The sequence below is a fragment of the Centrocercus urophasianus genome, unplaced genomic scaffold, assembly GCF_019232065.1.
Source record: "Centrocercus urophasianus isolate 14NV4802_14NV808 unplaced genomic scaffold, USGS_Curo_1.0 seq_11, whole genome shotgun sequence".
Taxonomy (NCBI): domain Eukaryota; kingdom Metazoa; phylum Chordata; class Aves; order Galliformes; family Phasianidae; genus Centrocercus; species Centrocercus urophasianus.
The window spans coordinates 89,262,938-89,284,684 of record NW_024884253.1 but is presented as its reverse complement, the minus strand read 5'-3'; the positions used below and the strand labels follow the sequence as shown (position 1 = coordinate 89,284,684).

Here is a 21,747-nt window from a genome sequence, read left to right as displayed (position 1 = left end):
AACATGCTTTTTATTTTCTTTAATGACAGCTTTCCAGGTTTGTTTTGTTTGTTGGTTTTTTGGTGGTTGTTTGTTTTTTGTTTTTTTTTTTTTTTTTTTTTTTGTAGAACGTGAGGGCACAGAGCAGAGAGCAGCACCTGTTAGAAGTAACAGGCTTTTACTGCATGAATCTTGATACCAGTAGTACCTGACAGCGCAGACAGTTGGCCATAAACTGCCATGCTTGGATGGATAAGCTAGATTAGCTTAATAGAACATACAATAAGACAACGTAGTTGTGTCCTTCCTCACATCCCAGGTTAGAAAAATAGTATTCAGAGACTTGTGCAATAGTTGGAAGGAAGACCATGTGGTCAAGCAGCCATTCAAAGCAGTGATTTAAATCAGAATTCTTTTCAAACCAACTTCAAACTTACGTCCCACATACTTCATTCATAACAAATGATGCAAAGGACTGTGATCTGACAGCTATGAGTTGGACATAGTTACAGGCTGAAGACGCATTCAGACTTGACAGTACCCTCAGTACAACATACTTCTTCATGTGCTGAGTGAATCCCAGCACATGAATGCATGCCCTGCCCTGCTGTTGTGAAATTCAGAAGTATTTCATTCCATTGAATGGGAATATATTGCTGCACACAAATATTGAACTTGAAATAGGTGGTGAGGCTTGCCTGATGAACAAGTGGACTGGTTCAAGATTCTATAAGTATTCGGTTCATATTTCTGAATTCAAAACAAGGTTAGATTATCACTCTGTTGGGGTGTTGTCATGGAAGAAATGAAACAAATGACAAAAATAAGTTAGTATATTTTTTCATCTATAGCTTTTTTGTTGTTGTTGTTGTGAATGTACTTAAATACTCTTCCAACATAATGTGTGACTGTATTATGTAGCATTCAGAACGCCTATTTAACTAGAAAATTAGCTTATAGGTTTTAAACCATAATGTTCCATGGTCTTATCACCAAGCTGTTGACCTATGAATTAGATAAAAGGATGATGAGATAGGTGAAAAATTGGCTCAAGTGTTGGGCTCAGAAAGTTATGATGGGCATTCAAAGAACAACATCTGGAGTACCACATCCATCTGTGTCCCTGTACAAGAAACATATTACCACAGTGAAGAAAGCCCATGCAGGACGACCAAGATGGTGAGGGTCAAAAATAGATGGTATATGAGGATGCTGAAGAAACTGCCTTTGTTCAGCCTGAAGAAAAGAAGGCTAAGAAGAGACTTTCTTGCTGTTCACAGCTACCTAATTAGGGATTACAGAGAAGACAGGGCAAACCTCTTCTTAGAGCTACATGGCATTACCATGAGACCTGAATGGATACAAGTTGGAACATGGGAAATTCTGATTAGATATAAGGTATTTAAGGTGGTTTGTTTTGTTTCGTTTTCTTTTTCTCCAAGGATGCTCAAATACTGGAATTGGTTACTAAGAATAACTGGCATTTCTATCCCACAAGGTGTTCAAGACTCTTGCACCTGATCTAGTTCGACTAGATTTGAACAGGAAGTTGGACCAAAAGTCCTGGACCAATTTCATTAATTTAATTCTATCCTTAAAATCATAGTCTTTAAATGGGGAAGACACCTTTAAAGGTCATCTAATCCAAATCCTCTGCAGTGAACAGGGACATCCACAAGGTAGATCATGTTGCTCAGAGCTTGGTCCAGCCTGGCCTTGAATGCCTCCATGGACTCGTGCCTTTCTCCACATCTCTGGCCAACTTGTTCCAGTGCCTCACCACCCCCCCCTGTAGAAGACATTTTCCTTATATACAACCTAAATCTCCCTTTTTTCAGTTTGAAATCATTTCCCCTAGTCCTGTCACCACAGACCCTGCTAAAGAGTCTGTCCCCTTATTTCTTGTAGTTCTCCTTTAGATACTGAGAGGCTGCTACCAGGTCACCTTGCAGCCTTCTTTTCTCTGGACTGAAGGGCCTCAGTTCTCCCATAGCCTATCCTCGGAGGAGAGGTGTTCCACTCCATGGATCATTTTTGTGGCCCTCCTCTGGATGCACCCCAACAGCTCTATGTCTCTTCTGTACTGAGGACTCCACACCTGGACACAGTATCCAAGGTGAGTCCTCACCAGCACAGAGTAGAGGGATCACCTCCCTCAGCCTGCTGGCCGTGCTTCTTTTGATGCAGCCCAGGATACAGTTGTCTTTCTGGGTTGCAAGGGCACACTGCTGGCTCACATTTAGCTTCCCATCCACCAGTATCCCCAAGTCCTTTCTGTCAGGGCTGTGCTCTATCCTTACATTCCCTACTTTGTACTGATAGTGTAGGTTCCCATAATCCAAATATAAGACCTTGCACTTGGGTTGATGAACTTCATGATGTTCACGTGGGCCAGTTCTTCATCCACAGAACATTCCACCCTTCAAATTCATATCTTCCTAATTTGGAAAGAAAGATGTGGTGGGGAAACATGTCAAAGGCCTGACTGAAGTACAGATAGATAACATCAATGGCTCTTCCCTTGTCCAGTGATGCCATTACACCATCATAGAAGGCCTCTAGTTTGGTAAGGCAGGATTTGCCCTTTGTGAAGCCATGCTATTTCTGCCATATCATCTATCTTGTCTTCCATGTGTCTTAGCATGGCTTCCAGCAGGATCTGCTCCATGATCTTTCCTAGCACAGAGCTGAGACTGACAGGTTGGTAGTTCCCTCGGTCACCCTTTTTATCCTTTTTAAAAATGGATGTGATGTTGCCTTTTTTCCAGTCTCCAGGGACTTTACCTGACTGCCATGATTTTTCAAATGTAATTGAGTGGCTTAGTGACCACATCAGCCAATTCCCCCAGGACTCTGGGATGCATCTCACAGGACCCATAGCCTTGTGGATGTTCAGATTCTTCAGGTGGTCATGGATGTGATCGTCACTCACAATGGGAGGGACACTGCTTCCTCAGTACCCTCCTTCCAAACCAATTGTTCGAGATCTGTGTGATGAAAAGTTATCAGAGAAGACCGAGGCAAAAAACTTATTGAGTACCTCAGCCTTCTCCTTGTCTATTGTTACCAGTTTGCCTCTGTCATTTAGCAGCAGGGGCATACATACCCTTTTGGGCTTTCAGTGTCTGAAGGGATGTCTGAGCTAATGTACAGCTTACTAATACCAGGATAGAAAGAAGTATAAAAGCATTGTTATTACTTTTCTCTCTTTGGGCTTCTGAAGACTCAGAACTCATTAGCTATGGTACTAATCCAGATAAACTATATAGTTTTGGGAAATCCAGATGATTTCATTGATTTCTCTGCACTGCACCAACTACACACAGAAGCGTGATCAGAGCTAACTGAAGAATCACTACCATGACACTGCACTGTGTGATGCAGACATGTTCAGAACATAATTCTAACTTTGAATTTACACAATAGATTGTGGTCGGATAGATTCGCCATCTCGGAATGCCAGTGACACACTAGAGTGTAAAATTTTTATTTTAATCTTAACTGTGGGGAAATGACCACAACACACAAAGTCACGGTTTTCAACTTAAGAATGTATGAGTCAGTTAATGAAAGTTTTTAAAACATTCTGAAATCCTTACATAATGAGTGAAATGCAAGTGCTGTATATTGTTATGCCAGATCTGTAACAAAAGTTGTATTAGTTAACATTTCCTGTGACCTTGTGATTTTCTTACCACATTTCAAACAAGGTGTTTTAACTTTCTGCAGAATTCTAAAAATGTACGTCTACCCCTATGTGCTTTGTTTGGTATTTGAAATAAACTGTTCCTTAACCACTTCTTTAGCTACTTCTCAATGATACAGAAGGAATTCTTAACTTCACTACAATTGAAAAACTGCTTGGGCCTCCTGTGAGTATATGCTCCTTTATTAAATCTCCAAAATTGCTCTGTCTTTAATTTTCCCTTTTAAGTATCCAAAGCTGAGAGTTTTCTGTACTTTAAAAATGTGTATAATTACTGCTAGTTTCAGCAGTAAGCTATGTGAGAGTACTTCAGGGAAAAATATATTCTGTGTGGATTAATTAGTTCTTAAACTTTTGTCTACAAGAAAGAAATGGAAGCAGTTCCTTTAGTTCTGAATCTGAACACGATCTGAGTACGACCAGAAAGACAGAAATATGAAACTGATGCAGTAACAGGGATGCAGATGTACATAGCATTTTTTCTACTTTTTTTGTACTCTTGTTTTTCAAATCATGAAATCTTGGGATGAAATATTTCACTCAGTTCTTCCTGAAATTACAACTAGGAATACTAGACTCTTGTGTATGATTTCACAGCAATTACATCTGTGGATGATAATCTGGAAATCTCATAAAACAACAGATGTGAAATTTCTGGCTCTGTTTTGCAGCTAGACACATAGCTTTAAAACAGTTTGGTTAAATATTTGATGAGTTGGATGCTTCCTGGAAGGGTTTTTAAATTACTAGGACTAGATCCTAGTAATTAGCACTAGAAACCTGTCTTCTCCGAGCTGCAGTCTATTCAGTGATAGGACTTGCGTGAAGGTCTATAATATATTGCACTTCACAAAATTTGAATTCCACAAACTAAGTGTCTTGCTTCAAAACCAGTTTCATTTGCAGTCTTTTGTTTGTTTATTTTACTTTGCTTATTGTCTTACTTGTGAGCACCCCTCACATTCAGTCCCTGACAAAAGAAGGAAGGTGTATGTACAGAATGCCAATCCCTGGACAGACTAGGATGCCAGCAGAGGATGGCATCCATTTTGTGTGAAGTCTGTTACTGCAGCTAGTTGCCTTTCAAACCTTAAAAAGACCAGATATCAAAAAGGCATAAACATGATCCCAGTAGAAATTTATTGATTTGTAGTAGTTTTTACAGTCCCAACAGAAAGAAATAGACCCTGTAGCTTGAAGCCTAGTTACAATTGGAAGGGTTTCACAACCTCAGTCTTGTGTTTGACCGTAGATTGGGATAAGATTGGAGTGTTGTAGTGACTTAAGTAATCCATGTCCATATGCTTTAAACAAGAACTAAAGTGAATCTGCAGATAACATGTTGGACAGTCTTAAAAATGTCCAGTACAAATACAAATCCGTGTTTATAGTCATGATCTAGCAGATAAGCTATTTTTTATCTACTGGCAACCAGAGGTTCAGTGGAAAAGGTGAGAGGGCCTCTGTGGTTTCTATGTTGGATTCTGTAAGACTTTAAAGAGTCTGAGTTGCAGTTGCATGCCTTTCATATGGGGGAAAACGTCATGTTCTTTCAGACTTTCCTGGATATCCTTCAGTTTTGGGAAGTAAATCTGAATGTCTCAGAAAAAGGTAGAATCATAAGGTATTGTGAAATGACCACAGCTTTACCGCTGGATGAACGAAGTTCTCAATCCAGTTTCAGATCAGTTAATATTCAGAAATTAGACAATGCACTGAAAACCCACACCATTTTGCAAGTCTGTATTATGTGGTTGTGAGTGAGTTTTTGCATTTTGCAGGGACCAGATGGTAAGCCAGGTTTACCAGGATTTCCTGTAAGTATTCTGTTTCTGCAGTCTAAGTAAGAGGTTTTCAGTATGTTTTAAATACTTTAACAATTATATTGAACAGAATTCATATGAAGTCTGATTAATTTTCTTACGAGAGAGTATTTTTTTAATCAACGTGTAGAGTAGAAATTAGCTTTGGGAAATACACTGTTACATGCCCAACTCACATTTCTGCTCGTCTCAGAGTCAGTTCTGTAGTTTAAATACAGTAGTCTAATGAAAAATTACTACCTAAGGAAAAGTTCTGTGCAAATTAGGAGGAATAGAAGGTACTTATGGGCTTCTAAACACTGTGTGCAAATGTGTGGAAGTATATTATTCCTTAAGCCTTTTTTTTTAATTATTTTTTGATCACCACTGTGGAGAGCTGCTAGGTTTACTATTCCTCTAGTCTTTTAGGATGATACAAAGAACACAAGAGGTTATATTCTTATATCAAATTCAACACATTTTTTAGAATAACCACTTTTTTAAGGATGCCACATTGGAAGCATTACACAGCCAGACTATCAAATGATGCATCATGTTATGCTCCCTATTGTGCTCCTACTGCTATCCCATATAAGCATTATATGGTTTGCGACTTATAATATTGCTTATATTATCAAACTTACTTATATGATGTGTAATGTAATAGCATTATTTTCCCTTGTTATGAGCGTTTTACAATTTGGATGTGTGCATATGAACTCAGGACCACTTGTATGGCCTGAGAATAAGGACAAAACTGAGGAAGTTGATAAATAATGTTGGCAAATTGCCCAAAATTATACAAAAGATTGTTTTATTGGGTCCTGTGTATGGTAGGCTGCACAGGAAACCATACAAAATAAATAACATTTGAAAAAAAAAATTGATATGCTTTTCAGTTAAAAAGAACTGTCAATATTTAGTAAACAATATGATTGTCAGTCTTTCAAAATTTTTACATTGAAATACCACCCCTACTTCATGTCTTTTCTTTACCATGGATTTATGGATTTATGGATTTATGGATTTGATTTTGCTTAGGGCCCACGGGGACCAAAGGGTGATATTGGTTTGCCAGGATTGAAAGGACTCAAAGGACAACAGGTAAGAGAAATTGCTTACGGAAAAATACGTACAACAAAATATGCTTGATAACAAATCCTTAGTGACATTATAAGTTTTATTATTCTAATTTTACTAGGAACTGGAATGTTAGTAAGCTTGTGTGAAAAAATGTAATAAGTGGAATTTGAAAGAATGCTGAATAAAACCAGCTGATATAATACAAGGGCTGCTCTGAAAGTAATGCCTCCTATTTTGTTGGCCCAGGATGTCAGACGCAAATATTGGTGGTATTGAAGTAGAGATAAGGACATCACATAATGTCCCAAGGACATAGAAATAAAGATTCTTGCTTTCTACTTAGTGTTCTGTAAAGAATTTACAGTTATATTAGGATTTACTAACCAATATCTGAGCTGACAGTACACAGGAAGATGCCAGTAGCCCATTTCCCTTTAGCAGAGATCTTATGAGTACATTTCACACAGATGATCTATTGAGAGCAATTGAAAGTCTTTTTTAAAAAACAAGTATTACTACTCTGACAATAATTGCAGGGTGAAAAAGGAGAAGCTGGAGTTATCATTGCTGCTGATGGGTCTTTAACTGAATTGTTGGGAAGAAAAGGGCAGAAGGTGAGTTAATGCTGTTTTGTGTTCTTCCAGAATGTTTGGTGGCCTTGTTATCTGCTACCTCCGCTAGATACTGCAGATGCTCTCCTTGTAATTGTTGCATGTGTCTGTCCTCAATAGGGTGAAGCTGGAGTGGTAGGACCAATGGGACCAATGGTAAGACTAGAACTAAATTATTTTCTGATTCTATTTGAGTTAAAACAACAGACGGTATCAGCCCCAGTTTCTATAGGAAACAAGAATTTGCAACTAACTCCCTTGGGTTCAGAGGAAGTCGCACATTAGGCAGTAGCCTCAGACCATTTACTGAAATTGGGGTTTAGTGTCTTTGTTTCATGAACTTGGCCTAAAATCTTTGACTGGACACAATGTAGTATGAAAGCACAACAGTAATTTTGTTGTAAAATATGAAGAGTTGCACAGACTCAATAGTGTTAGAACAGAAATGTATTTATTGTAGTCTAGTATTTGTCAAAGATCAAGAATACTGAGTCTTTCTTTGCTTTTGATCTGCTTTTGATGTAGCCTGATCTCCATTGTGCCTCACTCGTTAGTAGCTTCTTTGGTTACTGGACCTGACACTCCCCAATGCTGCTGAGCTCATGAACGAGGTTAAGACTGGAGGCAGTATGGGCTGTAGCAACCACATCCTGGTTGAGTTGAAGATCACAAGGAATGTTAACCTGACAAAGTCCAACTTCAGGACCATGAACTAGATGATCTTTGAGGCCCCTTCCAAGCCATTCTATGATTCTGTGTTTGTTTGATTCTATGATTCTGTGATTTCTGTGCATTAAGATAAACAGGACACTTTGCCATCAGTTGTTGTGGTCTCTAGAAACAACTAGCTGGATATATTGATAAACTGCTTGAATACTGTGTAATTTAGAATGAAAGTGAACTTCAGAGTCATGTATTACACCCCTCTGGCGAAAGCAAGTCTCTTTAATTCAGGGACTTGCCAAAGTCAAGTCTTCGACATCTCTCAAAAGATGTTGAAGCCTCTCTGGCCAGCAAGTTCCTGTTACATAATGACCTTCAAGATAAATAAGCTTTTCTTTACATTTGTTTGAAATTTCTCATTGTTCTAGCTTGTGTAATTTGCCATTTATCCTACTGCTATGCATCCTTCAGGACATGTCCTTTTTTCTGTCAGTCCCAAGCTCTGTGTTTACATCGTCACTGCCACGAGATGTTTCATACAGTTTAGCGCAGAGACAGGGCCATTCATTTTTTGCCAGACTGGTGAATGATTACACTATGGGATAATTTTGTAGACAGGGCCTGTCTCAAGATTTTGACCAGCCAATTTCTGGTCTTAGTGTATTCTTAGTGCCTAGGGATTCTTAATGCATAACTCTAGCTTCATCATTGCTGCAGACAAGCGTAATTCTTTTCAGCTTTTGCTCCCAGTAAAAACCCTTTTGTAGTCACTGGGAGTCCCATGCAGCAATAATATACAAATTTCAGAGTACTTGGCCAGCCAGTCTGCGGCCCAACTTATCAAAGTATTGGTGCCAATTGTTCTGTACCACTTTGTATAAAATAAAGCTCTGCCCCAAGAACAGTCCAGGATAGCTGAGGACTCATTATCATTCCTCTGTGCTACTGAGGCAGAACAAACTTACAGACAGGCTTCCAGAATTTAAAATAATTCCCCAGCTTTCCTCCTCTTTGAGACTTCATCTGAACAGAAGTGAGGATCGCAGGAGTTTGGAGCACAATAGACTAGGTGCAGACAAGCAGGTTTTTGGCTGGGGGTAGTTAGGAGGTTAGTGCTGTTAGTAGAACAAGTGGAAGAGACAGACTGAATCAGAGCTCCTGGTAAGGAGGAAATGAGGAGTTTTTACCAGCTTGGTTTTGCTATTCACTATCAATAAAGCAAACCACAACATTTATGTAACAGGAGCCCTGAGCTATAACCCTAGTGTCAGCCTGCACAAATCACCTCCCCTGCTTTTGCAAATGAAATTTTCTTTTCTGATAAGCATTTTTCTGCGGCTTCCTCACTTCCTACTTTCACATATAGCTGTGACTGCTGGCTTCTGTCTCAGGGAGTCATTAACATCTGCTTGGTGCAGGCTGAGACTTTGACAAAGGAAACAGTAAAGGTGGCTTTGGTGATGTCAGCTCATACAATCTTGATATACATTTAAAGTCCTAGTTATTCATGAGTATCTCACCAGAATGGGAAAAAAAGAAAAATAAACTTGAAAGATTGACATGTAAGTAAAGAGATTGTCTAGACAGTTGTGGGTTTGGTGAGTTTTGGGAAGCTGACAGCAGACAAAAGCTTGTGCTGTCTGCAGGTTTACCGCTTTTTGTTGATCTGCTACCTCTGGTTGCCTAGAAGATTTATGTTTGAAATAACAAATCATAGATCATCCATGGCACTGGACTATTTTTTCTGAGTGACCTACTTGACCTTTCTGTCTGAAATTGCTTTGATCAGTCTGTGAGGCCTGAGGGGTAACTCTTGTATAAAGAAGGATCTGTTTCAACTGCCAGCCCAATGAGTCCACATATCTAAACTGTCAAGAGACATGTAGAAGTCTGGAGCTATCTGAAGTCTTGGTCTGATTTACAGACTTACAGCACAAATAACTAATGAAACAATGCAAACCAAAAGCAGATGCACAAAGTATATACCACTAGCAGCCTTTTTTCTACTGACTAATACATTTAATTTTGCTTTGATTCGTGGCAACTTACTCTTGAATTGCACACACTACAATGGCTGAGAATTCAGGTTTCATTTCAGATGATCAGTATTTTCCAAACCAGAGTACAGAGTTATATGCAGCCCTCTCAGCATTCAAGATCATTTAGAAGAACAGATAGTGAGAAAACTCTGCACATTTTCAACAATCGCAGACTAGTTTTTTGTGCAACTGTGAAACTATGCCTCTTTTTCTAATAAAATATGTCTCATAGATATATTCCATATAGCATTTTTTCAATATTTTTCTTTTTCTCCTTTTTCCACAATCACATTTTTCTTTTTTTTTTTTTTTTTTTCCAGGGACCAATAGGACCTGCTGGACCTAAAGGAGAACTTGGTTTCCCAGGACGCCCAGTATGTATTAAGATCTCAAAGTGAATGAAGACAGAGCAGCTCATTTCTGACACATATTATGTTATTTCTACTTTTTTTTTTTTTCTGCTTATATATACTCATTTCAGGGCCGTCCAGGACTGAATGGGCTGAAAGGTGTGAAAGGTGAACGAGGAGAAGCATTAAATGTAAGTTCTTAAAGTTAATTGAATATGATTTTTTTCAATCCTTTTAAAATGACAACAGGACTGAAAAGCTGAAATGGGCTTGAAATGATTAGATGTTCCTGCTATTTTTCCTGTGTGACAACAAGCATTGAAAGTCAGCTTCTGGGTCCATCTGGACTATTCTTACATGTATAGCTGTTTACTTCAGATCCCATATGTAACAGTTAGTTATATGTGAAATTCACTACACAGGTGTTTCAAATAACAAATGACCCGAGATTGTCAATCCTTTTCAGAACTATACAAGTATCTTCATTGTTTGAAGATTTCCCCATGGGCTTTTAAATAACTAGCATATGTCCAAATAGTACATAAGTATGTCATGAAGTATCAGCTATCCTACAAACAAGGAGATGCCTACTGACATATATTACCTGCTTGAGTTGTCGTGTACATGCATCCAGAGTAATGACTACTGCATAGTGCTCCCAAGATGATAGCACATACATGCCCACCCACATCCTGTAACTGTAGAATAAGAAGTGATGAACCAAGGTCCTGTTGCTGCAACTCTGTTCTTATGAATAGAATTTATTCCACTGGTTTCATGGCAAACATGAAGACTGGGCTACACAACAATAAGCATTACTGAGGATAAGCAATATATTTCAATCTAGTGTATTTATTTTAACCACTCTGATATGGACCAATCAAAAAAAAATTGCACCCTTACTACAACAGCAGCTAATAATATTTTGTCTGTATAAGAGATGTGCTGGAAGAAAAAAGAAGACAGGGGCCTCTTACTACTTTATCATAGAAATCATGCAAAGGTAGGAATCAGCTTCAGATGAGATGATCTAGTTAATAGAAACCTAGTTGCTGGAAGATGAAACCAGAAATCAGGCAAATTCTAACAGGAGAAAAACAAACAGAAAACATGAACAGTGCCTGTCAGTAAACATTGAATTGATTTCTCCGTATCTTCAAACAGAGCCAAGGTTAATTTTCTGGATTGTCTACTTTAACAAAAACTATTAAAGCTTGCATCACTAGATTAAGTTTATTAGGCTGGGAGATCAAAGCAAGCAAGCAAGCAAAACACACTACATCTTCTAATAGCACTTCCTCAAGTGCTTGGGAAAGATAAAAAATCCATTAGATCTCTGGCTATTGCTGAGGTGCTGCTTCACTGAAGCTCACATCAATGCAGAGTGAAAGCTGGACGTGGTGTGGTGCTAAGTTTTTAAATGACACAGTGAAGAGTTGATACAGTTTTTTGTAAAGAGCAGCCATGCTAGCAGAGTTTCTTGAAGATGTTAAGTAGTGTGTGGCTACCTGACAAACACTTTGAACTATATGAATCTCATCAGTCCTAGGGCTCTCAGATCAATCTTGGAGACCTAATCAAGTTTTAATGCTTTTTGTTGGATGTTTGTTTATCTGTTTATTTTTCCCTGGAAATAATAATTTTAGACTGCTTTGTTCTCCATAGATTTAGGCTAAATACTAAAATTCACCTTCCAGCTTAGCTTGGTCCCTGTAATGGAAAGATCAGTCTTCCTTCAAGTCATTTCACACAAAACTTCTTGGTTAAACAGTGCTCTCTGATCCTGTGATCCTTTGTTCCCTAAGCCCATATGAAAAGATCTGTCTAGTTGTTCTTATTTCACTTTCTTTTACAGGGCATTCCTGGTTTGCCTGGGCCCCCTGGACCCCCCGGACCTCCAGGACATGTCGTTCACATCAAAGGAGTAAGTACATTGAATAATCCAATAATCTGTAACTCTTCTTCCTCTGAAAAAGAAATATGCTGTTCTTAAAAAGCTTTGCAAAATATAATCTCAAAATTTGTTTCAAGCAAGAGCATTTAGAGTGGGTTAACTTGCTTGTGTGCATAGGAGGAAATTTCTCAAGAGGAGCCACTGTCACATAAGAGTTTTTCCCCATGCGTACAGATTGGGACATAGAGGAAGACATCCTTGAGAGCAGCCCTGCGCAGAAGGACTTGGGGTCCTGGTGGACGAGAAGCTGGCCATGAGGCAGCAGTGTGCGCCTGCAGCCCGGAAGGCCAGCTGTGTTCTGGGCTGCATGAAAAAGGGGCGGCCAGCAGGGAGAGGGAGGTGATCGTCCCCCTGTGCTCGGCTCTTGTGAGGCCCCATCTGCAGCGCTGCGTCCAGGCCTGGGGCCCCAGCACAGGAAGGACGGGGAGCTCTGGGAGCGGGGCCAGAGGAGGCACTGAGATGAGCAGAGGGCTGGAGCAGCTCTGTGTGAGGAAAGGCTGAGGGAACTGGGCTTGTTGAGCTTGGAGAAGAGAAGGCTGTGGGAGACCTCATGGTGGCCTTCCAGTGCTTGGAGGGAGTGTACAAATGAAATTAAACTGAGACAGGGGAGGTTTAGGTTGGATATTAGGAGGAAGTTTTTCCCCCAGAGGTGGTGAGGCACTGGCACACAGGTTGCCCAAGGAGGCTGTGGATGCCCCATCCCTGCAGGCATTGAAGGCCAGGCTGGATGTGGCTCTGGGCAGCCTGGTCTGCTGGTTGGTGACCTGCACACAGCAGGGGGTTGGAACTGATGAGTACTGTGGTCCTTTTCAACCCAGGCCATTCTATGATTCTATGCTGACAGAACCCTGAGAGCTCCCAGGCAGCAAGCAGGCTCTGTTCAGGGGGTGCTGATTTTTGTTTCTTGCCTTTGTCTTGTCATGTCAACTAGATATTACTGTTAGGTATATTATGTTGTTTATTATTGCTCACATTCATTAAACTTGTTTCCCATCCTATTTTGAATAGGCAGTTTTCCCAGTCTCTCCTAGACCTCATTGCAAGAATACAGTAAGTACAAAAATAATCTGCTCTGAGCAAGCATGGCCATGATGCATAACCGAAGTAGCTATGTGCATAACCACAGTAGATCTGCAGCTTTTTACTCCACGACTTCTGCTTTGCAACAGAAATATGCTTTACTTAGCATTCGAGATAACAGATTTTTAAGTGTTTAGATACTCAACGTTAGCCACATGTGAAAAATACAAGAGAACTGAAAACACAGTAACCTTTCCCTTAATGCACTGTAATTAGTTGGTTGTCCTAACTCTTTCAGTGTCTTTCAAAACTCTACATTTTTACAGTCTGAGAACTGCTTTGAGAAGCTAATGTTTACACATACATATGCATAAGCCTTTTAGATGTACATACAAGTAATGCTTCCATGTTGTTATGTCTCCAACTGTTTCCAATTTCTCTGTTCAAAATAAGACTTTTTACATATTTTAATGTGGCATGGAAAGTGCATCAGGAAAGGATGATCACATTCCTTGTTTGTCACTCATATGCAGTCTATTCACATATAATTCATGACTGGAGTATTGTAATGAAAGTATATAGGCTCATCAGGAAGGACAGGAAGGGAAAATTAATAAAGGGGGTCACCTTCTGTGTCAGTGCTCAGCTGGAGCTCACGAAACTCTGCTAATGGGTAGAGGAGCTGACCAAAAGCTTATGGGTTAGGATTAAAGGGAAAACAGGGTTAGATGACTTTATAGTGGGGGTCTGCTACATGTCACCTGACCAGGAAGTCCAAGCAGAACAGGCACTCTATAGACAGATAGGAGCAGCATCATGTTCACGAGCCCTGGTCCTCATGAGGAACTTCAGTCACCTTGATGTCTTTTGGAGGGACTAACACAGCAGGGCATAATCAACCAAAAGGTTCCTGGAGTGCCTTGAAGATAAATTCCTTTTCCAAGTTATAAGGGAGCCAATGAGGAGAGGTGCTATGATGGACCTAATTCTAACTAATAAAGAGAGACCTATGAAGAACGTGAAGGTCAAAGGCAGCCCTGGCTGTATCCTTAGGGCTATGAGGAAGATGCACTGCAAGCTCACCTCCCTGAAATTCAGGAAAGCAGACTTCAGTGTCCAAGGGGATTTCCTTGGTAGAGTACCATGGGATGAAGACCTGCAGGGAATAGGCATCCTAGAGAGCTGGTCAATATACAGAAATCACCTCCTCCAAGCTCAGGAGCAATGAAGCCCAACAAAGAGAAAGTAAGGAAAAAATGCCAGGAAGCTTATGAGGATGAACAAGAAGCTCCTGGCCAAACACAAAAATAAAGCCTGTTGAAGGTGGAAGCACAGACAGATAGCCTTGGAGGAATGTAGATACATTCACCAAGGAAGAAGTTATGAAAGCTAAAGCCAAAGTTGAATTGAAGTGGCCAGGGACGTCAAGGGCAGTGAGAGGGATTTCTGCAAGAACCATCAGTAATAGAGGAAGACTAGGGAAAATGTGGACATTCTGCTGATGGAAATGACTTATTTACCTAGAACATAGAGTAGTCTGGAGTACAAAACGCCTTTATTTTTTTGCCCCAGTTTTCTCCAGCAGCTGCTCTAGTCAGAAGGCCCAGTTCACGGAATCCAAAGGCATGGATTAGGAGAATGAAGTATTGCCCATTGCAGGAGCAGAACCATTGCAAAACCATCCATGCAACCTGAAAGTACATTACCCGATGAGGTGCATCCAAAGGTCTTGCTGGAACTAGAAAGACAAAACTGCTAAGCCACTATCCATCGTACTTGAGAAGTTTTGGTGATCCAGTAACGTTTCCACTGACTGGAAGAGAGGAAAGATAAATCCTATTCTAAAAGGGCAAAAAAGGAAGACCTGGGGAAATACAGGTCAGTAAGTCTCAGTTCTGTGTCCAGCAAGATCATGGAGCAGATCCTCCTAGAAACTGTGTTGAGTCACATGAAAACTAAAGAGGTGGTGTGATAGCCAACATGGTTTCACTTCATTATAATTCATGTGTGACAAATCTGGTGACCTGATATAGCAGGATTACATCACTGGTGGGTAAGGGAAGAGCAGTTGATGCCAGCTACCTGATCATGTGCAAAGTTTTTATGCCGTCCTACACAACATCCATATATCTAAAATGGATAGACCTGAATTTGACAGATGGACCACTCAGCAGATAAGGAATTGGCTGAATGGTTGCACTGAAAGGCTTGTGAAAGGTGGAGAACAATGATGAATGATGTCTGCAGGGGGTCTTTGTTAGAATTTGTATTATTTAACACTTTGTTGGTGATGTGGACAATGAAACTGAGTGCACCCTCAGCAAATGTGAGGATGATACCAAGCTGAGTAACACAGTCAATGCAATGGAAGGTAAGGATGCCATCCAGAGGGACCCTCTGATGGTCTTGAGAGGTAGTCCTACATGAACCTCATGAAATTCAAGAAGACTGAGTGAGTAGTCCTGCACATGGGCCAGGGAAGTCTCAAAAATGAATGCAGACATGGCAATGAGTGGATTGAGAGCAGCCATGAGGAGAAGACTTGGGGGTTAAAAAAAAAAAGAACACGACGTCTGACAACGTACACTTGCAGCTCAGAAAGCTAGTTGTATCCTGGGTAAAAAAAATAAAATGTGGCCAACAGGTTGAGGGAGGTGATTGTCCCTTTCTACTCCACTCTCTTGAGACCCTATCTGCAGTATTGTGTTCAGCTCTGAGGCCCCCAGCATATGAAAGGTACTGACTCTGACGTGATCCAGAGAAGGGCAGTGAAAATGATCAGAGGACTGGAGCACCAGTCCTATGAAGATGTGCTGAGAGGGTTGGATTTATTTAGCCTAGAGAAGACTCCAGGAAGATATCTTACAGCAGCATTCTGCTACTTAGGCGGGGGCTACAAGAGAGAGGAGAGACTCTTTGTAAGGCAGTGTAGTGATAGGACAAAGAGTGAAAGTTTTAAACTAAAAGAGGATAGATTTGGATTAGATGTTAGGAAGAGAGCACTATGGGAGCAATGATGCTCCAGAACATGTTGCTCAGAGAAATCTTGAGTGCCCTATCATTGGAAGTGTTCTAGCTCAGAATGAGATCTGATCTAGTGAACATGGAAATGCATATGAAGCAAAGGCGTATAATTGAATTTCTCCATGTGGAAAAAATTGCATCAACTGACTTTCATCATCACCTGCTGAACATTTGTGGAGCCCAAACCGTGGATGCTGACACAGTGAGGTGATAGGTGGTCCATTTCAACAGCAGCAGCAGTGACGTGAAAGACAAGCCATGTTCCAGACAGCCATGCAGATTTTCACAAGTGTGGCATGCAGGTTGTGTTCAACTCTGGTGAAAATGAATAGCTAATGGTGGCGACTGTGTTAAAAAGTAGTGTTTTTTAGTTGAGAGTTTATCAGATAGTACTGTTGTGCTCTTTGTATCTCTTGCGTTGTTGTATCTTTGTATCTGTTGTTTCCACAGAAATAAACAGGAAACATTTAGGAGCTATCTATGTACTTTCTGTGATAGCATGCAAATATTTCAGGCTTTCTAACAGTACTAACTGATGCATTTCCATCAGTTAATGGGTATGGATAATTTTTAAGTGAGTTTTCTTTGCCTGTAGGTGAGCAATATTTACCCTGGAAATCAAAATGTTCTTAATGTCCATGGTGAGTAATTCTTGTAACATGGTTTAAATAAGCTGTTCTTGCTGTGAACAAACAATTTTTTCTTGGCTGTTGCATAACTGAGTTCATGAAGTTCACTTCCTTTTCTTTTGAAGCCGTAATTTTATATCTTGGTCCAGTCTCAATACATAGACCAAGGAACAAATGAGCATATGTCTGCACTTTGAAGGCTAAGACTTATAAATAAAGCAATGCAGCACAGGTTCCATAGGTTCTAATCTTAGGAGCCCACAGAGCAAAGAAGCACTGTGAGAGAAGCAGGCATCACACACTGCTGTGACAAGTCATTCTCCTCAGATTCAAATTCTAATATCCACTTGATATTACATCCCACCAACCAGCCAAGTTTCTCATTCCTCCAGTGCCTTATTGATGAGGTTTGAAATACTTCCTTTCTCTGAGTAACTGATAACAAAATACACTCTTTTTATGATTGCTATCTGTTTTGGCAACAAATGGGGGCAGCAAGAAGGACACAGGCACCAAATTTAAATAAGTGAGTTTACCTTTACTTAAGCTTAAAGCAATAAAGCAACAAGTGAAATAGTACCGCAAGAATAAAACAGAGCGAGGTCTTGCACCTAATCATTACTACACAAGATTAACTATAGTGATCACAGAAGAGACATCACCAACTGCCCAAATACTTTACCATCATCCAGATCTACAATCACTGGGGAGCCCTGATTGCAGCAAGGATTTGGAGAGCTTTTCCTGGCAACTGCGAGGTCCTATGCAGTGCATCCACTCATAGGTGAGGTCTCTGAACTTGCTACAGCGGGGTCCAGTTTTTATATAGCTGAATAAACAAGCTTACATAATTTCAAGTGTGGAAACATCTGGTGTCATCCTCCTGTTGGATTTCACCCAAAGCCTGTCCAGGGCTCAAGGGAGTGTCTCAGTCTGTTTGGGCTTTAACCACAAATTTCTCAACAAGATCACATGTCTGGTTCCACTGCTCACAAGGTTTTATTGCCTTGTAAACATGGCCCTAAATAAAGAAAAATCCTCTATCGGAATCAGTGTAGCACAGTAAGTGTTACAATAGACCTCATATAGATTGGTAACAAAATATTCATGTCAAAAGAGCAAAATAGATAAAGATTGTATTGCATATGTGATATAGCATTTGGTAGTGAAGTTCATCTGGAGGTCAGCTGTGGTTCAGAGCCTACTGTTCTGCCTAAGTGCTTCTCTATCTTATTGCTCAAGAGAAAACTATTACAGAGTGAACAAATTGCTGGAGCCAGAGAGAATATTGCTGAGATAAAGCACAAGATATTGGTACTTTCCCTAAAGGAGTTTGAGTTTTTTGGGTGAGACAGAAGAAATGTTGCCATACCCCTCATTAGGAAGTTGAGGCCTGTTCGAAGGAAAGTAATTCTTGGGGTTCAGGAACAGCTAGGAAAAAAAAACCTGAAAGGCAAACTAAGTAAATAAGGGAAAAGGAAGTTGAGAAGTCCCACACGTGGGACACCTGGAAAAATTCTCTGTTTCTTTCTGTACATAGGGGCTCTTCTGATTTCTTTCTACATATCTTTGCTTTTGACAGAGAAGAATGCATGATCCAATGGAATAAATGCCCACAGAGAGCCTGAAGTTCATGTTTTTTTCCCTTGGTTCAAAGAGTTGATTCCAATTAATTATTCTTTGTATCAGTCCTTTAGCCTGTACTTGAGAGGATGACAAAAAATGGTAATTAATTTATTAATTAATCAAAGAAATGAATTCCCTACAATATTTCAAGCTACTAAAAGGACTTCCTTCTCAGACTGCAGTCTAAATAAGATCTTGAATGTGAGAATTTATACTATGACAATGTTGCTTAAACCTTCTGGGTTTTATTCAGTTCCTCATTATAGTTTCGTTTCTCTAAGTGCATACTAATTCCCAGCCCAAACAGTAATTACTTTGGCTTCAGAAAGAAAAGTCACCATTTACATTAAAATTCTTTCCCATTTAAAAATTATTGTAAAATTACTTACTTTTCTATTCTGAAGCTGGACTCCACCAGATAAACACAAAGTTTCAGCTTACTGGGTGCCCCAGGCATTAAAAATAAACCAAGTAATTGTCTGCAGTTTGGCCTTTTGTCCTTTCCCAAAATCCTTCTGCAGGAACAGATTCAATTGCATGTGAATTGTGGAGGGAAACAAGTTGCAATTCTGTGTGCATGCACATGCAACACAAATTTTTTTAAGTGACTGTTGACTGGGGCAGCAATGCCATGACCGAATACTGTAGAAGTTCTTCAATTCCAAGAGTGGCACAAAGTTCTGTGACAGTTTTGCTCCTTCACAGCTTTTTGAAGATACAAAAGTGAAGTTCCACAGCATCCGAAGGAAGTAGTCAGCTGATGCTCCAACAGTATTCAGGGATGAGGAAGGTCTTCTTGAGATTTTGGAGGACATAAGTCAGAAATGCTTGATCTTCCTCCTTTTATTTAGCTTACTTTAAAGATCTCACTGTACAAAGAAGTTTGAAGAGTTTACAGTCTAATTTATCAGAGCATGTACAAGTTGAATATTGCAGAGGTGGAACATGGTATCAAATGCTGGGCTTTGTGGCTGTTTCTGGAGGAAGAAATTACTACCTCTGGACACCAGCATGGTCCAGAGAATAGTCAGTGGTCTGATGTCAGCAGTTCAAATAGCTCCTCTCCCTCTGCAGCAACTGAGATGATCAGAAAGACAAAACCATTTTGGTCTAAACAGAAAAAGAAAGGAAGAGAAGGAAAATTGAATGCAAGGGATCAGGATCAGGGGAGTGGATTAAGCAGATGAGAAGTGACGAACTCCTGAAGAAGAGAAAGCTAGAGGTTCCTTGTATAAGTTCTATGTTTACCTTGATGTTTTAAGACTGCCTAAAATACTGATGACTGAACTAGAAATCTGCCTTGAAAATAATTCTAAAGATGTCACCCCAGAATGTGCTCTGACTATGGACAGTTAGTGTTCAGCTGGCAACCTGCAAAACTGTCTAGCTGTACACCTGATAGATGATGTGATTGGCATCAAACCATAAAATGAGACCCTGCTTTCTATCAGAAGCCATCTTAATGTGGACTTGTAGACGAAGGACAAGAGTCATCAAAAAAGCCATGGTGATATCCGTGACCATCTTTCACTTTTTAGGAAGAAGGGCAGAGGAGATCTGTCTGGAAATCTCTGTTGTAAAATGCAAATCTGAAAGAGAAATTAATCTTGATTCTTCCATATTTATGGTAGTTCTGCACAGCTAGAAAAAAGGAAAGATATTTACAATATTTTTCACCCTAAAACATGTCAGGGCAGAGAGTGAGACCAGTGCTGTCACAGAAAGCTAATAAAGAGGCTTTGCTACCATTAAAATCTTTATTTCTTACCATAAAAGTCTTATTTAGAATTAGCATCAGGTCGTGGAACATAGATTGAGTAGCCAAGCAAGACAAATGTTGTATCTGTGTTAGTCCCCATGAAATTCACAAATGCAGTTGGATCAGATCAGAGAAGAGCCAATACTCTGAATGATTCATTGACTCCCAGCATAGGTCACAAGTGAACACAGGCTGAAGATACCACAAGTGAAAATGGCTTCAACAGATGTGTCCTGTACCTCCTTGCCATCATACTTCAGTGCCCTTCCTGCTCATCACTCAGAATAGGATCACCTCACCTTAAACTGGAAAAGGCATTTCTGCCCAAAGAAAGCAGCTATACGATGTTATTGTGGCAGAAAGATGTTTTACATGAATTTTGTAAATACATTGACAACTACTAAAGCAGAAAGAAAAGAAGTAAGATGGAAGAAATCTAAATACTAGGAGTCAGTTTACCAAGATCTTTAATAGAGTAAGGTTGAATGAAAGCTGAACAATGCCTAGAAAAAAAAAATGTTTATCCAGATGTATTTGCGTATAACTCTATCCTCAGCTCACCTGGAAGGAACATGATGAGAAAAGCTTTTCTGGTCTCAGAGAATCTTTCCTTCATTAATAATGCTTTTATGATGTAAGGGAGCAATAAGGTGTAATATTTTTGACATTCATAGTTACAGATACCACATTGATATCTTCTGTATTACAGAGACAGTAGATTTGTTATCAAATATGAAACCTTAATTTCAAGAATCATTTCTGCTCTTGTCCCATTAAATTTACAAATGCAGAGAGAACACGCTTATTCAGTGGATCATAGGCTAGGTGATCAGGCAGACCAAAAGATTGATTTGTAAGAGAAAGGTCATTTTGCACATGTTGGGGTTGATAAGCAAGGAAGGACAATCAGGTAGCTGTTCAGCGTTCATGAGGAGAGTGAGACAAGCATATAGAGACCAGAAGTGACATCCTGCAGGAAAATCTGCTCTTACTTTCAATGGTTTGGGTGTCACTACTCTAGTCTCTGCTGCTTGAAAGTTCTCATTAATTTTGCTTCTTTGTGATGCTTTTATTGCAGGGGCTAAAGGAAATGGAGATTGCTGGAGTCTGCACAGTTCAGTGAACTTAAAAGGAGAAAAGGGAAACAGAGGTGCTCCAGGACCACCAGGTACATTAAATCTGTCATTGGCACCCTGTAAAGGCGTGTGTTTAACTTAAAAAGAAGTTCAGCAAAGTACTTTGGTATTTACCACTACAGCTTTGCCTATTTGAAGACTTATACCTAGTTTCTTGTTTAAGGAGTCCAGAACAAAAAGCATGTAATGGTATCAAAAATATTCTCTATAAAGAAGTGTCTGTACTGGATTTATAATACTTGTCCTCTAATGTGGTCGTAATTAATACAAAACTGTAACTTGTTCCAAAGCCACAATTCACTTGACTGAAGACATTTTGTTTATTTTTAAAAGGACATCTCTTTGGATCTCTTTGGATTTCTTTAT

General features: G+C 39.8%; 1 protein-coding gene across 2 annotated transcripts in view; it reads left to right on the top strand.

Moving 5' to 3' along the window:
- Window positions 1-21,747, top strand: part of COL15A1 (collagen type XV alpha 1 chain) — a 106,236-nt gene that overhangs the window by 62,489 nt on the left and 22,000 nt on the right. For both annotated transcript variants that reach the window (XM_042839729.1, XM_042839730.1), the window contains exons 16-26: window positions 3,786-3,851; window positions 5,467-5,502; window positions 6,529-6,591; window positions 7,107-7,184; window positions 7,302-7,337; window positions 10,204-10,257; window positions 10,365-10,424; window positions 12,089-12,157; window positions 13,196-13,237; window positions 16,827-16,872; window positions 21,324-21,413. In XM_042839729.1, coding sequence (XP_042695663.1) covers window positions 3,786-3,851; window positions 5,467-5,502; window positions 6,529-6,591; window positions 7,107-7,184; window positions 7,302-7,337; window positions 10,204-10,257; window positions 10,365-10,424; window positions 12,089-12,157; window positions 13,196-13,237; window positions 16,827-16,872; window positions 21,324-21,413 — 640 coding nt within the window. The remainder of the gene's footprint in view (window positions 1-3,785; window positions 3,852-5,466; window positions 5,503-6,528; window positions 6,592-7,106; window positions 7,185-7,301; window positions 7,338-10,203; window positions 10,258-10,364; window positions 10,425-12,088; window positions 12,158-13,195; window positions 13,238-16,826; window positions 16,873-21,323; window positions 21,414-21,747) is intronic.